We start from the raw sequence: 18,362 nt of genomic DNA, 5'->3' as shown, positions 1-18,362 counted from the left end.
TAAACTAAACACAACAATCTGTCCCCTGGTAAACTAAACACAACAATCTGTCCCTGGTAAACTATAAACAACAATCTGTCCCCTAGTAAACTATAAACAACAATCTGTCCCCTGGTAAACTATAAACAACAATCTGTCCCCTGGTAAACTATATACAACAATCTGTCCCCTGGTAAACTATAAACAACAATCTGTCCCCTAGTAAACTATAAACAACAATCTGTCCCCTGGTAAACTATACACAGCAATCTGTCCCCTGGTAAACTATAAACAACAATCTGTCCCCAGGTAAACTATACACAACAATCTGTCCCCTGGTAAACTATAAACAACAATCTGTCCCCTAGTAAACTATAAACAACAATCTGTCCCCTGGTAAACTATACACAGCAATCTGTCCCCTGGTAAACTATAAACAACAATCTGTCCCCAGGTAAACTATACACAACAATCTGTCCCCTGGTAAACTATAAACAACACTCTGTCCCTGGTAAACTAAAAACAACAATCTGTCCCCTGGTAAACTATAAACAACACTAGTACTGTCCCTTGTAAACTATACACAACAATCTGTCCCCTGGTAAACTATAAACAACACTAGTACTGTCCCTTGTAAACTATACACAACAATCTGTCCCCTGGTAAACTATAAACAACACTAGTACTGTCCCTTGTAAACTATATACAACAATCTGTCCCCTGGTAAACTATAAACAACACTCTGTCCCTGGTAAACTATAAACAACACTCTGTCCCCTGGTAAACTATACCCAACAATCTGTCCCCTGGTAAACTATATACAACAATCTGTCCCCTGGTAAACTATAAACAACACTAGTACTGTCCCTTGTAAACTATATGTATATACAACAATCTGCCCCCTGGTAAACTATACACAGCCCCCCCCCCCCAGGTAAAGTACTTATAATGATTATTCAGAACATAATTTCTTACCGAAAACACGAAATAAGTCATCATTGCAGATCATATACTGTTTGTTCTTTGGGTCCTGCAAAAAGACAGAAAAAATAACAACAAGAGTCGAAATGAGCCTGTCCACTAACCTGGCATAAAATTATTTCATTGACTAAGAAAATATAGTAAGGCGATTCATTTGAATATCAATGCCCAAGGTTGGCAGCCATTCATCATAGCATATCACTTGCAAAATGTCATCACTCTAAGCCTTTCGAGTTATCAGAAGAACATATCAATTGTTTTAAAGAAATTCATCCCAGTGACCCTGCATATAAGTCGTCGTTATTTATTTACATAAATCAGGTAGCCCCTCATCCTGGCATGTGATCATTACATGACCAATATAAGGTCTCTGGGCCTCTTATTGAGAAGTCACTTGAATATTAAAGAATATCTGAACACAACAGCCTTGAAAATATTTAGTCTCTAGGCCTACTTAATATTGGCAAGGCATTGTTTATAGATTTGTTTTATCACATTTGATCCCCGTGACCCTGAATACAGACCGAGGTCATTCATTTGAACAAACGTGGAAGCTCTTCACACAAGCATGCTACAAGAGTAATGTTAGGTCTCTGGGCCACTTCATTATTGTGATTTCAACCTATTTGACCTCTGTAACCTTGAATGTAGGTCAAGGTAATTCTTTTGAATAAAGTTGGTAGCCATTTTCCCTAGCAAGCTTCAATTGGTAGCCCTTCGTCGTTCGGATGCTGAACGGACACCGCACCACTGCATAAGTAATTTTTAATGAAGGTTTGGTCTTGCAACAAGAGAAAACTGTATGATATAGAAAGAATGTACCTTGGTAATCAAATTTTACTCCATCATTGATAAGGTATTTAATACTTTTGTTTCACTTACCAGAAGGCTGCTTTCCTTGGCAATTTCATAAATTTTCTTCACAACATCACACCTGGGCATCTATGAATTAAAACAGAAAAGTAACCATACATTACCATTGTTTATTGTGCATTATTATTAATGTATCATTATTCCTAATGTCAACAACAAAGGCAAATATTCTATGTATTTCATCAAAGTCAAAGTACATATACCTTACATCAGTTTTAATGTCCTGAAATTTCTTGAGATTGATTTATATATAAACCAATTACGAGCTTTTTATTTATTTATCTAAATTTGTTAATCTATTTCTCTCAAGATGAAAACAAAATAATTGTGACATATAGTTCGTGAAATGTGACATATTCCAGATTCTGTTACTTACTTAACCCAGATTTGATGCAAATATCTCAAGCTAAAAATTTATATTGAAAGTATCAATATTGGAATTCCACATGTATATACAACATAATACTAGATTTAAAAATGGATTGTGGAATTCCAATATTGATATTTTCAATATAATTTTTTAGCTTGAGATATTTGCATCAAATCTGGGTTAAGTAATTAACAGAATTAAGATATGTATTTATATATCTTCATGACTTTTCATTTACTTTGAAATCGATAACACTTAAAAGTGTTATAATTGGAAGTTTTTGTTTAATCAAGCTACAACACACCATTTGATACAGTATTAAGTCTTGTTTTGATACTGTTATAGGAGATTTTACATAATCATTATATATACAAAGAAGATTTTACATAACCATTAAAAAGCTATGCAATGTCCTGTTAGAGACAATTTTACCTAATCACTATACAATGTCCTGTTAGAGACAATTTTACCTAATCACTATACAATGTCCTGTTAGAGACAATTTTACCTAATCACTATATACAATGTCTTGCTAGAGAAGATTTTACCTAATCACTATATACAATGTCCTGTTAGAGAAGATTTTACCTAATCACTATATACAATGTCCTGTTAGAGAAGATTTTACCTAATCACTATATATACAATGTCCTGTTAGAGAAGATTTTACCTAATCACTATACAATGTCCTGTTAGAGAAGATTTTACCTAATCACTATACAATGTCCTGTTAGAGAAGATTTTACCTAATCACTATACAATGTCCTGTTAGAGAAGATTTTACCTAATCACTATACAATGTCCTGTTAGAGAAGATTTTACATAATCACTATACAATGTCCTGTTAGAGAAGATTTTACATAATCACTATACAATGTCCTGTTAGAGAAGATTTTACCTAATCACTATATATACAATGTCCTGTTAGAGAAGATTGTACATAATCACTATACAATGTCCTGTAAGAGAAGATTTTACCTAATCACTATATATACAATGTCCTGTAAGAGAAGATTTTACCTAATCACTATATACAATGTCCTGTTAGAGAAGATTTTACCTAATCACTATACAAGGTCCTGTTAGAGAAGATTTTACCTAATCACTATACAAGGTCCTGTTAGAGAAGATTTTACCTAATCACTATATATACAATGTCCTGTTAGAGAAGATTTTACATAATCACTATACAAAGTCCTGTTAGAGAAGATTTTACCTAATCACTATATACAATGTCCTGTTAGAGAAGATTTTACCTAATCACTATATATACAATGTCCTGTTAGAGAAGATTTTACCTAATCACTATACAATGTCCTGTAAGAGAAGATTTTACCTAATCACTATATATACAATGTCCTGTTAGAGAAGATTTTACCTAATCACTATACAATGTCCTGTTAGAGACGATTTTACATAATCACTATATATACAATGTCCTGTTAGAGAAGATTTTACATAATCACTATATACAATGTCCTGTTAGAGGAGATTTTACATAACTATTATGTATACAGTGGACCCTCGATAATCTGAACACCTTCGTTCCCAGTCCAAACCGTCCGGATTACGAGTTTTCTGGACTGCCGAATTTCGTCTACCAGGTCAAAAAAAATTGTCGTGTAAGAGTTATCTCCCTTGATTATACGTCTAATTGTCAGTCTTTTTAACAATAAATATACTTATGTTTCTGATATATGATTCTTGTTTTGTTTTGTAGAAAGTAAAAAATAAACTATGTTTTTAAAAGAACATGTAAAGTGAAAGTTGTTTTATTTATAGCGGGCATATGTGACCTACAAACAACACACATGTGTCACGTCCCGGAGGTTCACAAACAAGTAGAAATTACAAACGTTAAATACCTTAAATAAAAGACCCGGATTTTACAACTTATCGTCAGTCCATGTTTTTTTTATGATTTTACGTACCAGAAACCCCAAGCTATCTATTTAAAAGTACGCGACACCAACGAGAACTACCCAAGATGTCCGATAGGCTAATCATTAAACCCGTATTCACTTAACAATGTGACGCTTAATTAAGTATCAGACGACTATTGACTAATTTGTGTGTAATCAACCCAGTTCTTGTGATCACTGCTTAATACGTAAATGTGTATGTAATTAATAACATGCATCTTTCAATGAGTCGTCGTTTCACGTAACGGTGTTACAAGCCGATATCCGTGTTTACCCAATACAAGTGTTAATGATGTTAATTACCGATCATAAATTTATTACATGTATTTGAGATTGATTAATTATCGTATCACGTACTGTATGTTTGTGCATAAATTCTTGCTAACTACAAAATAGCAATATGTGTTCCTATAAAAGTTGCCGTCTGTAAAATAACTATCATAGATATTGTACGTCAAGTTGATGAAAGCAAGGCCAGGCTATACTATAAAATCCTTTAATACTGTAACATTTAGGTCGTAGAGAAAAAGCAATGTACCGTTATAAAAACAAAAGCTACATATTGTCACACAGGTAAACACCCGGGGCTATGACCTGGCAGCGGTCGCTATGACTACGCACAGTGTCAAGCGATAGTCTGTACAGCTGTCGACACGGGTGACTTGCCCCGACATTTTTTTCTCCTCGTGGTGAAAAAATCGTCCGGATTATTGAGGGAAATTTACTAATGAAAAGTACTTTCCGTTCCCAAAATGGGCTTCCGGAATCGGAATCCGAATTTCCGGACTGGTGAGTACAAATAACGTTACGGAAATCCGTTCCCGTGCATTTCCGTCCGGACTGTGAGTTTTCCGGACTATCGGCGTCCGGATTATCGCGGGTCCACTGTACAATGTCCTGTTAGAGAAGATTTTACCTAATCACTATACAATGTCCTGTTAGAGATGATTTTACCTAATCACTATATACAATGTCCTGTTAGAGACGATTTTACATAATCACTATATACAATGTCCTGTTAGAGAAGATTTTACATAATCACTATACAATGTCCTGTAAGAGAAGATTTTACCTAATCACTATATACAATGTCCTGTAAGAGAAGATTTTACCTAATCACTATATACAATGTCCTGTTAGAGAAGATTTTACATAATCACTATACAATGTCCTGTTAGAGAAGATTTTACATAATCACTATACAATGTCCTGTTAGAGAAGATTTTACATAATCACTATACAATGTCCTGTTAGAGAAGATTTTACCTAATCACTATATACAATGTCCTGTTAGATAAGATTTTACCTAATCACTATATATACAATGTCCTGTTAGAGAAGATTTTACATAATCACTATACAATGTCCTGTTAGAGAAGATTTTACATAATCACTATACAATGTCCTGTTAGAGAAGATTTTACCTAATCACTATATATACAATGTCCTGTTAGAGAAGATTTTACATAATCACTACATGTATATACAATGTCCTGTTAGAGAAGATTTTACATAATCACTATACAATGTCCTGTTAGAGAAGATTTACATAATCACTATATATACAATGTCCTCTTAGAGAAGATTTTACATAATCACTATATACAATGTCCTGTTAGAGAAGATTTTACATAATCACTATACAATGTCCTGTTAGAGAAGATTTTACATAATCACTATATATACAATGTCCTGTTAGAGAAGATTTTACATAATCACTATATACTGTATACCTGGTAATTTTCACCCCCGTTTAATTTTCGCCATTTTCACCCTTTGATGATAGGGCGAATTTAAGATGACGGGGAAAATATCAAGCTCAATTTCAGGTTTACAAGTTATCGTACATAGGCTAATTGTAGTCGGATCCAAAACATACCCTCGTACTTTTCAAGTGTGTTTTATTCTATACAATTACAAGCAACACATGTTATATATTTACACTAAATGTATAAAATAATTTATTGTTTTATTCCAATCCATGCATATGAAATAAGATCTAGATCTAAATCTAGGCCAAGTTTGCAATATCACGTTAAGATAAATCGAGAATATGGGCTAATTAGACAGCGTACTAGGTTTAGTATATCTGATTTTTAAAAAAAGCTATTAATACTAAGTAACTTTTAAAATCCAGTCAGTTTTTAAAATGATGCACACAAAATAGCATCAAATTCTTGCCATTGTGAAGACTGATTTTATGAGTTTACCATCGCTTGTGGCTTCCATCGATGACAAATGAACAAGACAAAACACTGGTCAGTAATTAGTCACGGCACGGTGAACTTACAACTCATCGTGTTTGCTTAAAATCGACCAAGCATACCCGATACTATTTGAATCAATATAGGCTAAAAGTAAATCTGAACATGTACAGGTAATTAACATTTTATAATTCACACCTGATTAATTTCACACCTCAGCGGGATATGAAAAGACACTCGATAAATCCTGAGTGTTCCAAGTGCAATTGTATCGATAATTCTGAACGGAATTTTCCGATTGTAAACAAGGAAAAGTCATTTCTTAAAAGTACTTTAGGGCGAAATTAAAACGGGGCGAATATCTTTTGTGTTGCTCAAGGGCGAAAATAACCTGGGGCGAAAAATACCAGGTATACACTAGGAGGAGATTTTACATAACTATTATGTAAACAATGTCCTGTTAGACTTTGCTGTAAGTTGAATATGACTGACCTGTATATTGAAAGAATGTTACCTGATTTTGGGATTTTAAGATTTAATGACTGTAGATATGAAGGTTAATTTCAAATATCCATGGACACAGCTCCAGCTGCCCACAAATTGCAAATATCCAGAGCTTATTATTCACCAATCGAAGAATGTTTGATTGTAGAAACTGAAATACCTGGTTGGAAGGTACATTATGTACATATAGTTAAAACCAACTTGTTGGTGTAGTATATTTCCAGATAGTAAATGGATATACTCACCTGATCAGTCCCCATAATGTCAGCCAGGGCTGGAGACAGTAAACAAGGTTTCCCATAGCCCTTCCCTAAACAAAGCATATTGAAAAATAATGCAAACATCACTTACAGACAACAAGAGTTGTTAGAAGCCAACATAGCTTTTCTAGTCGGGTTGAAATTCAGAATTCAACTTTTTTAATTTTTCAAAAAGTAGGTCAAAGGTCAGTCAACAAATGGAAAAGTCATGCCACAAAGAAAACATGTGTCAAATAAACAAGAGGCCCAAAGGGCCTTAATGGTCACCTGAGATTTGAAATGTTTCAGTTAATTTAATTGACCCTTTTTGGCCCCACCCATCAGTCCTTGGGGTCAGTCGGGGCCAATATGTGCATATCATTAAGCTGTCATCCCATGCTGATAATTTTAAGAAAGTTAGAATGAATTCCAATAGAAATAAAACAAATGTTTGTCAAAAATATGAATTCCCTATATAAACTATAGCAAAGTTTACCCTCTCCCTAGGGGCAAACGTGAGACCCCAGGGTCATGAAATTCACAATTTAAGTAAAACACCATGAAACCCTTCCTTCTATGAAAAGTATTTGATTATATTTGATATAGGTATTGAGAAGAAGATTTTTAAAATTTCAGTCAATTTGACCCTTTTTAGCCCCGCCCATCAGCCCCTGGGGGTCAGTCAGGGCCAGCATATTCATACCATCAAACTGTTTTCCCGTGCTGATAATGTTATCCAGGTTAGAATGAATTCCAATACAAATCCAACAAATAATAGTCAAAATTGTGATTTCCCTATATAAACTATACTAAAGTTTACCCCCTCCCCAGGGGCAAATGCGAGACCCCAGGATCATGAAATTCACAATTTTTGTAAAGCACCTTAAGACCCTTCCATCTATGAAGAATGTTTGATTCCACCATATCTGATAGTAGAGAAGAAGATTTTGAAGTTTTAGTCAATTTGACCCTTTTTGGCCCCACCCCTCAGGCCCCTGGGGGGTGGGGACCATATAATTCACAATTTTGTTTGACCTTTAAACATAGAAGTTTTTAGCCAAATTTCATTGAATTTGGCCAAGTGGTTTTGGAGAAGAAGCTGAAAATGTAAATTGTTTACGGATGGACGACGGACAAAAGGCGATTAGAATAGAACACTTGAGACTTCGTCTCAGGTGACCTAAAAATATAGATCAGAATCAAGACTCCTGAAAAAGTACAAGGAGATTAAGACTATGTGTTCTGGAAGAGTAAGCATCTTTTACTTTATCAATGACACCTGCCATATAAAGCTAGTTAAGATTGAGGTAAATTAAATCAAAATCTCAAAAATTCAAAAAATAATTTGCATTTTTGTTTCTGAATCAATAAAATACCTTCTAAAAACGTTTCCTTGCATGATTACCAGATGATGAGTAGTAGTTGCAAGAGGGAGTTAAGTTACAGTAAAATATGATAGCTACAGCAACATATTGTGTTCTTAGGTGTTATAAGATTACCTTTCTGCAAATTGACTATACTTTCTATCAATTAAGTCTCTGTGTCTTTATATTAATTAGTCCATATCAAATATCTTTAACTCACCTTTCCTTTCACCATCGCCTCTAGATTCTTTGCTTCTTTTGCTTGGTTTCTAGACAAAATGAAGTCAAAATTAAGAAATCTTGAATCATGTATGTGCCATGATCAGAACAGGAAACTGAAACATACGCGATTTCATTTCAAGGTTAACGAAAATGTTGTCAAATAGTTTGACTTCATTTTGCCTACAGTACACTATGGTTCTATTTCACCCTCAGGGTTGGAAATGTCACTCGAGTGTAGGGGATTAAGTACGCTCCGTGATTCAACTTGGCTTTTCCACCGGTCACCAACGGCCAGGGGCCTGGCGAGTGTAGGGGATTAAGATCGTAGAAAAAGGTGTGAACTCTCGCAGCTGAAGACGGGGTCGTGGTCAGTGCTTTGCGACGTTCCACCTTTACCTGTTCTGATTGTTTCACTATGAAACAATTCATTTGCAGGATCCTCTGCATATCAAGAAATACAGTATAGCCGTAGATTAGGCTAGCTGAATGAATTCACACTCTTTTACCTGCCAATATCAATTGTAAGAAAATAGAACGATCACATGTACATGTACAAAACTTAGTTTTGAGTTTTGGGTTTTGAGCAGTGTCAGACAGTGGTTCAACCCAGAAACAAACAACTGAGTGAGTGGAAGGGATAAGACCTCACCACTGAAGCAGTGATTGGATACCCCACCACCTGATGTGTAATGTGTGTGTAAGTCAATGTTGCATTGTCATCCAGCCAAATATAGAACAGAATTTTTCTAAATTGTACAACTTGACCTTCTTAGGATAACAGAAAATTTGTCGCTAATTTTGTATAAAAGACATGTACACTCGCCCTTTCCTGACAAATCAATTTTGTTGAATATAAGGGATATGTTATAGCAAAAAAGTTGTGCAATATGCACAACTAAAGGGACATAACTCTAGATATGTACTCTATAGTTTATTACATGATGCTCAAACTGCCATTCAGAAAGTGCTCACGAACAATACCATACCATAACATGGTCTATCAGTAACACGTAACATATGATAATCAACCTACAGGTGGTCGTTTAGGCGTGCGACTACTACGACGAGGCCCAGTCTCCTCCTCCTGGAGTTGGCGAGCTATCTCTTCATCATCCATACCATCCTGTAAAACAAATTATACTACCAGGTACAAATGTACATAATTTATTATTTGATTGACTAACAATTTCCCTAATTGGACAGAAATACAACTATTATTATAGAAAGTGAATATAAATTAATACTACTCCAGGAATTCAAAGGAACATAAATTCCTTAACATTATGCTTTATATACTACCCAATTATGTATGGAGAATAAATATAGATAAGAATGACACTTACTGTTACTTCCCCCAAACTTTCATTTTCAATCTGTCTTTGAGATTTAGGCCTCTTTTTTGGTGGTTCTTCTTCCTGTCAAACAAAAACCAACACTTATCATCATTAAGTACACCTTGTTTATCAATCTCTGCTCTACCTGACAGAAAATTCACTTAAATATGAAGTTAAATTTGGATAACTAATACCTGGTAAGTACATCTGTATGTCTTGATATGCCCTCATTTATCAAGTTAGGATTAGTGTTGGTTTGTAAAAATTCTTGTCAAAATGTTTATCCAAGTAAGGAAGGTTAAATCAGGATAAATCTGGATAGTGTAGAACTCTAAATCACTTAGATTTCGCGAATACTTTATCACCCCAGAACTTTCTTCTTCAGACAAATTCGAGAACACATGATTTCGCGAATGCTGATCTAAAAATGACTAGATTCGCAAATGATGAGTTAAAGTCACTGATTGGCAAGACTCATATATCGGTAACCAATAGCTTGGCCGCCATCCAGAGTTATTTTCTTTAAAGTAATTGCGAGGGATTTCAATTCGAGATTGACCCTCTACGCATATCAAAGTGATAATATATCCCATATAAAACGATTATAATAGTACGTAGTAAGATTAAAGTATCATCATGTATAATATACTAGGTGAACAGATATGAAAGTAATTCCTTCATGCGTTAATATTTACATGTGACCTCCAACATATATCAAAGCAATTACAAGAAAATTATATAAAATTATAGACCAACAACATAAAAAATTGTCAATTAAATGAACCTCTTCTTCCTCCTCCTCTTCCTCTCCAATTTTCTCCTCTTCAGGCTCTTGTTCTTTTTCCTCTTCTTTGCCATTATTTTTGCCATCTTCCTCAGCTTCTTCTTCATCAAGTAGCTCCATTACTATAGCATCAACTTCCTTCTTCCTGATTAAAACAAAAGTTTTTCATATGCAATACTTCCTATATTAACAAATATAATCAAGACATTTTATTACATTTACCCTAAAATTAATATCACAGAAACACTTATAGGTTTGACTTTGGTTTTGTATTGCTTTACACTCATTTAAGGACAGCCGCCACCTACATGCTAGATGTACTTGTGTAGTGTGCATGTTTTTGGGAGGTTACAGTATATTACTGTATACATTAGTGATGGATCACTTTGTGGTGGCGTACAACGTTAACTGATATGCTGACTTAATAGTGCTACCTCACTGAAGCACACTGCTGAAGGTACCCAGTAGGACATTCCTACATATATATATAGCCAGCTAGACTTTCCTATGACCCTGACACTAGACTTGGACATTCTGACAGCTGACACTAGACTTGGACATTCTGACAGATGTCTGGTGTTGGGCCAGAGTGTTGAATTCTTTGATATTGCTTCACGTTGCTAAACTTTTGGTGCAGACAAAATAAATCTGGCTAATTGACATAACACCTACATGTACCTTACACACGAGATATTTATTTATCAAATCTATTGTGTCCAGATAGCTCCTCACTTTCTACTATCAAACTTGACCCATCATTTTGTAAATCACAGTACAATTAACCATCCAATTTGCAACACAATGGACAGGAAATATATGATCATCTTTATAAACAAATTTTAATTTTATTTATTCCACATTTATTGATTATATTTGAATTAAACTGAATCTATATTTCAAATTAAATCATAATTTAGAATAAATTAACTATTTTAAATCATAAAATAACTAATTGAATGGAATCTCTTGACAAATCAATATAGATGATATATAACAATTTTCCTGATAACAAATGTGACCTATTATGCAGTCTTGGGATCGCACAACTTTACATAATGTGTTTTGTGCCCATGATAGAATAAATATATAATTGCATCATGCAGGCGAATGTGCACACAATGGAAGATCGAAAGAAAGTGTGGTCGATAGCTATCGTGGTTTATTTGAGCAAACATCAAAACAAGAGGCCCAATGGGCCTGTATCGCTCACCTGGCTCTACAGCAACTTTGAAGTTGATTGAGGTCATTTCTAAAGATACTATGTTGATTACCTCTTTATTCAAATATCATTGTAAGCTAGTTTTATTCATATTAAAATTTTTCTAGTCCTTCATTCCTGCATTCTATTTGCCTATTATCAGGTCTGGGAGGCTCTTGGCTGTCGCAAAATTATTGTTTAAAGATTTAAGCCAATTTCACTCCTGTGACCTTGAATATAGGTCAAGGTCATTTATTTGAACAAAATTGGTAGCCCTTCACCCCAGCATGCTACAGGCCCTATACCAAGTCCCTGGGCCTCTTGGTTATTGAGAAGAAGTCGTTTGAAGGTTATAGCCTATTTGACCCATGTGACCTTGAATGAAGGCCAAGGTCATTTATTTGAACAAACTTTGTAGCCCTTCACCCCAGCATGCTACAGGCCCAATATCAAGTCCCTGGGCCTCTTAGTTATTGAGAAGAAGTCGTTTGAAGATTATAGCCTATTTGACCCATGTGACCTTGAATAAAGATCAAGGTCATTTATTTGAACAAACTTTGTAGCCCTTCACCCCAGCATGCTACAGGCCCAATATCAAGTCCCTGGGCCTCTTAGTTATTGAGAAGAAGTCGTTTGAAGATTATAGCCTATTTGACCCATGTGACCTTGAATAAAGATCAAGGTCATTTATTTGAACAAACTTTGTAGCCCTTCACCCCAGCATGCTACAGGCCCAATATCAAGTCACTGGGCCTCTTGGTTATTGAGAAGAAGTCGTTTGAAGATTATAGCCTATTTGACCCATGTGACCTTGAATGAAGGTCAAGGTCATTTATTTGAACAAACTTTGTAACCCTTCACCCCAGCATGCTACAGGCCCAATATCAAGTCCCTGGGCCTCTTGGTTATTGAGAAGAAGTCGTTTGAAGATTATAGCCTATTTGACCCATGTGACCTTGAATGAAGGTCAAGGTCATTTATTCGAACAAACTTTGTAGCCCTTCATCCCAGCATGCTACATGCCCAATATCAAGTCCCTGGGCCTCTTGGTTATTGAGAAGAAGTCGTTTGAAGATTATAGCCTATTTGACCCATGTGACCTTGAATGAAAGTCAAGGTCATTTATTTGAACAAACTTTGTAGCCCTTCATCCCAGCATGCTACAGGCCCAATATCAAGTCCCTGGGCCTCTTGGTTATTGAGAAGAAGTCGTTTGAAGATTATAGCCTATTTGACCCATGTGACATTGAATGAATGTCAAGGTCATTTATTTGAACAAACTTTGTAGCCCTTCACCCCAGCATGCTACATGCCCAATATCAAGTCCCTGGGTCTCTTGGTTATTGAGAAGAAGTCGTTTGAAGATTATAGCCTATTTGACCCATGTGACCTTGAATGAAGGTCAAGGTCATTTATTTGAACAAATTTTGTAGCCCTTCATCCCAGCATGCTACAGGCCCAATATCAAGTCCCTGGGTCTCTTGGTTATTGAGAAGAAGTCGTTTAAAGATTATAGCCTATTTGACCCATTTGACCTTGAATTAAGGTCAAGGCCAATTATTTGAACAAACTTGGTAGCCCTTCATCCCAGTATGCTGCAGGCCCAATATGAAGTTCCTGGGCCTCTTGGTTATTGAGAAGAAGTTGTTTAAATGAACAAGAGATCCCAGAGGGATCTTGGCGCCCACCATTGAATGATCTTTATAGGTTCCATGTCAGATTGATCTTTTCTCTACTTTTCCCTTCTTCTAAGTCTTACTAATCTGTGTAAATTCAGAAACAGCCCTCTAGTACTTTTCAAACAAGGGGAACCTATATATAAAATTTAAGATTTAGCGATAATGGCTGTCTGTCGGCCATGTTGTTTTCCGATTGGTCCCAAAATGCAATACCAGGGACCAAGGGGAACCTACATATGAAATTTGAGAAAAATCCCTTCAGTACCTTCTGTACAATAGCGATAACAAACTTCAATTTTCAAAATACAAGATGGCTGCCTGTCAGCCAGGTTGTTTTCTGATTGGTCTCAAAATCCAATATGCATAACTAGACACAGAGGGCAACCTACAAATGAAATTCAGAAAGATCCTTTCAGCAATTTCTGATAAATAGCGATAACAATCTTCAATTGTCAAAATCCAAGATGGCTGCCTGTCGGCCATGTTGTTTTTCGATTGGTCTCAAAATGCAATATGCATAACTAGGCACAGAGGGGAACCTACATATGAAATTTCAGAAAGATCCCTTCAGTACTTTCTGAGAAATAGCGATAACAAACTTCAATTGTCAAAATCCAAGATGGCTGCCTGTCGGCCATGTTGTTTTCAGATTAGTCTCAAAATGCAATATGCATAACTAGGCACCGAGGGAAACCTACATATGAAATTTCAGAAAGATCCCTTCTTAAGTTTCTAAGAAATAGCGATAACAAACTTCAATTGTCAAAATACAAGATGGCTGCCTGTCGGCCATGTTGTTTTCAGATTAGTCTCAAAATGCAATATGCATAACTAGGCACCGAGGGAAACCTACATATGAAATTTCAGAAAGATCCCTTCATAAGTTTCTGAGAAATAGCGATAACAAACTTCAATTGTCAAAATCCAAGATGGCTGCCTGTCGGCCTTGTTGTTTTCCAATTGGTCTCAAAATGCAATATGCATAACTAGGCACCAAGAGTAACCTTTATATGAAATTTGAGAAAGATCCCTTCATAAGTTTCTGAGAAATAGCGATAACAAACTTCAATTGTCAAAATCCAAGATGGCTGCCTGTCGGCTATGTTGTTTTCCAATTGGTCTCAAAATGCAATATGCATAACTAGGCACCAAGAGGAACCTTTATATGAAATTTGAGAAAGATCCCTCCAGTGCTTTCTCAGAAATAGCGATAACAAACTTCAATTGTCAAAATCCAAGATGGCTGCCTGTCGGCCATGTTGTTTTCCGATTAGTCTCAAAATTCAATATGCATAACTAGGCACCGAGGGAAACCTACATATGAAATTTCAGAAAGATCCCTTCATAAGTTTCTGAGAAATAGCGATAACAAACTTCAATTGTCAAAATCCAAGATGGCTGCCTGTCGGCCATGTTGTTTTCCAATTGGTCTCAAAATGCAATATGCATAACTAGGCACCAAGAGGAACCTTTATATGAAATTTGAGAAAGATCCCTTCAGTGCTTTCTCAGAAATAGCCATAGCAAACTTCAATTGTCAAAATCCAAGATGGCTGCCTGTCGGCCATGTTGTTTTCCGATTAGTCTCAAAATTCAATATGCATAACTAGGCACTGAGGGGGACCTACATATGAAATTTCAGAAAGATCCCCATATTAGTTTCTGAGAAATAGCGATAACAAACTTCAATTGGCAAAATCCAAGATGGCTGCCTGTCGGCCATGTTGTTTTCAGATTGGTCTCAAAATGCAATATGCATAACTAGGCACCAAGGGGAACCTAAATATGAAATTTGAGAAAGATCCCTTCAGTACTTTCTGAGAAATAGCGATAACAAGAATTGTTTACGGACGGAGGGACGGACGGACGGACGGACCACGGACCACGGACGCAGGGCGATTTGAATAGCCCACCATCTGATGATGGTGGGCTAAAAAGTTGACGGCCGGACGACGGACGCCGCACCATGGCATAAGCTCACTTGCCCTTCGGGCAGGTGAGCTAATAATTATGTTCCATTTGCAAATTGCATTAATAATATTTATATTGTTTACTTGATCAGATTATGTCTTGTGAATTCATGCATTTTGGAGACAAGCTATGCTGTTGTAGATTAAATGAAGATATTAAACACAAATGTAATTGCTTTTGGACATATTTCTTCAATTTTTTGACAACATATCCTAATGAGAGTTGTCTCCCTTGAGAAATGTGACCGGTATAAATTGTCTATTGTGACGTTTTCATATTGTTTTATATTCAGTTTCACCCCAAGAAAGGATAGTGTAACTCCATAGGGACTCTTTTACCAAATATCAGCACCCTAGTACAATCATAAAGTAATGTGTTAAAAAGCTTTCAACATTTGCACGAAAATTTTAAAAAAATGTGTTTTTTCCTCAAAAAAATATTTCAGTTTAACTCAGGAAAGGGATAGTTCAACCCCCACAGGGAACCTAATACCATGTATAACTATGCCTTTTTAACACTCACAATATAAAGTTAACACAAAGTCCAAAGATTTAAAAACAAAAACAAAAAAACACAGATTTAAAAAGAAAAAATCCAATTTTTACTCCAGGAAGGGATTGTCTTACTCCATAGGGACTCTATTGCCAAATATAAGCACCCTTGTACAATTATATAGTGATGTATTAAAACCTCTTAACAATTGCACCAAAAACTTAACGCAGAAATATTCTAAGTCCAAAAATTTGAAAAATTCTGGTTATTTCCCAAAAAAATCTTTTAGTTTAACTCTTGCAGGGGATAGTTTAACCCAAGAGGGAGTTTATTACCAACTATCAGCACCCTAGTACAATTATAAAGTGATGTATTAATACCTTTCAACACTTGCACCAAAAACTTAACGCAGAAATATTCCAAGTCCAAAAATTTGATTTTTTTTTTTTTTTTTTTTATAAAAAAATCTTTTAGTTTACTCTGGCAGGGGATAGTCTAACCCCAGAGGAACTCTATTGCCAATTATCAGCACCCTAGTACAATTATAAAGTGATGTATTAATACCTTTCAACACTTGCACCAAAAACTTAACGCAGAAATATTCTAAGTCCAAAAATTTGAAAATTCTGGTTTTTTCCCAAAAAAATCTTTTAGTTTAACTCTGGCAGGGGATAGTCTAACCCCAGAGGGACTCTATTGCCAATTATCAGCACCCTAGTACAATTATAAAGTGATGTATTAATACCTTTCAACACTCGCACCAAAAACTTAACGCAAAAATTTTCTAAGTCCAAAAATTTTCAAAAATCTGTTTTTTTTTCCAAAAAATCTTTTAGTTTAACTCCGGCAGGGGATAGTTTGACCCCCACAGGGACCATATTACCATAAATTACTATGCCTTTCAACACTTGCACCAAAAATTTAACATTTGGAAAACCAACGCCGACGCCGGAGTGACAACATAAGCTCTCACTCTTCTTTGAAGAGACGAGCTAAAAACCAACGACCTATGGTCAGTACCTGGCAACTGCCCCACGTAGGTTTCGAACTCGCAACCCAGAGGTGGAGGGCTAGTGTTAAAGTGTTGGGACACCTTAACCACTCGGCCACCGCAGATGTTGACCGACGGACCAGGTGAGCTAAAAATGATATCTTATAAATAGTTTATGTGGTATCCTTAATGGAACTGCATATGTCAGCTTATCTATCTTGGAATCTTTTTAAGAAAAATCATATACTGTTTATCAACAAGATAGCAGGGGCTGTGATAATTAAACCAGGGCTCTAGTCTGTGCCCTTATTTATTGTCACTCGCCATTGAGGCATGAAGTGTAGGGTGTCAACAGAGAAGCCATACTGAATATCACCCGAATATAAATGCATCAATTGGTAACATAATTGACATAAGGAAACACACACAAAAATGAATGATATGCCATGATATGTTGATAATTAAATATTAAACTTGAGTGACAATTAACATAGAATTTGTAGACTCCAGGATCATTCCCTATAACCCACAGTAGGCTGTAAACATACATGTATGTGTACGAAGAGCTACGCTGGATTAGTGGATAATACTCGATTTCAAATGAATTTATCTGAATGTCTCAATGTTTTTACCTGTACCAAGTATGGAACTGACTAAGCTTGCTTTGCCTTAATCTAAAAAAACATCGCATTTTTTTCTTCTCACAACGTGTGGAAACAACTTCGTGGCTAGGGTATGTACAGTGCACTTGGAAGCAATAAGAAAAACCCAAATCCCTTTTGAATACTAATACTATCTTCTCCGGAACGGATTTTCGCCAAAAGGAAAATGTCGGACTCAAGTGACGTTTCGTTAATGATAATTTCCATGTGTGACAATGGAATGTACCAATATAACAAGACTAAGAATTTGTCTGTGGATACCAACATATATTCATAAGATTTCTGATTGACAACACTGACAATATTATCCTCACCTTTCGGACAAATCTGTATCGAACTTTTCCTGCAGTTTTAATCGAATCTTTTTCGCGGACAAAGTACTCAAGTCCGCTCCCTTCAGCATCTCTGTAAAAGACAGACGCGCGAGACTCTTTTAATGGAAGTATTATCAAGTAATATGATATTCGTTTAGTTATGGTGCTAGCATAATAATTATTTTGTCAGATATAAAGAACAAGACAAACCTTTCACGGCTGCTCGCATCTCTTTTGAACTTAACTTGGCCATGTTGCCGACAAAGGAAGTCGAGATTG

The 18,362-nt window shown here is 35.7% G+C and overlaps 1 protein-coding gene across 1 annotated transcript in view; it reads right to left on the bottom strand.

Annotated features, from left to right (window-relative positions):
* LOC117339125 (upstream activation factor subunit spp27-like) overlaps positions 1-18,362 on the bottom strand; it is a 26,440-nt gene extending 8,078 nt beyond the window's left edge. Inside the window, exons 1-9 of the mRNA XM_033900538.1 lie at positions 18,294-18,362; positions 18,084-18,174; positions 10,777-10,921; positions 10,002-10,073; positions 9,692-9,781; positions 8,657-8,705; positions 7,079-7,143; positions 1,843-1,902; positions 955-1,009 (exon numbers count right to left, since the gene is read on the bottom strand). Of these exons, the coding sequence (XP_033756429.1) occupies positions 955-1,009; positions 1,843-1,902; positions 7,079-7,143; positions 8,657-8,705; positions 9,692-9,781; positions 10,002-10,073; positions 10,777-10,921; positions 18,084-18,174; positions 18,294-18,336 (670 nt within the window). The 5' untranslated portion in view covers positions 18,337-18,362. The remainder of the gene's footprint in view (positions 1-954; positions 1,010-1,842; positions 1,903-7,078; positions 7,144-8,656; positions 8,706-9,691; positions 9,782-10,001; positions 10,074-10,776; positions 10,922-18,083; positions 18,175-18,293) is intronic.

The sequence above is a fragment of the Pecten maximus genome, chromosome 12, assembly GCF_902652985.1.
Source record: "Pecten maximus chromosome 12, xPecMax1.1, whole genome shotgun sequence".
NCBI lineage: Eukaryota > Metazoa > Mollusca > Bivalvia > Pectinida > Pectinidae > Pecten > Pecten maximus.
This window is presented reverse-complemented; position numbering and strand designations above follow the sequence as displayed.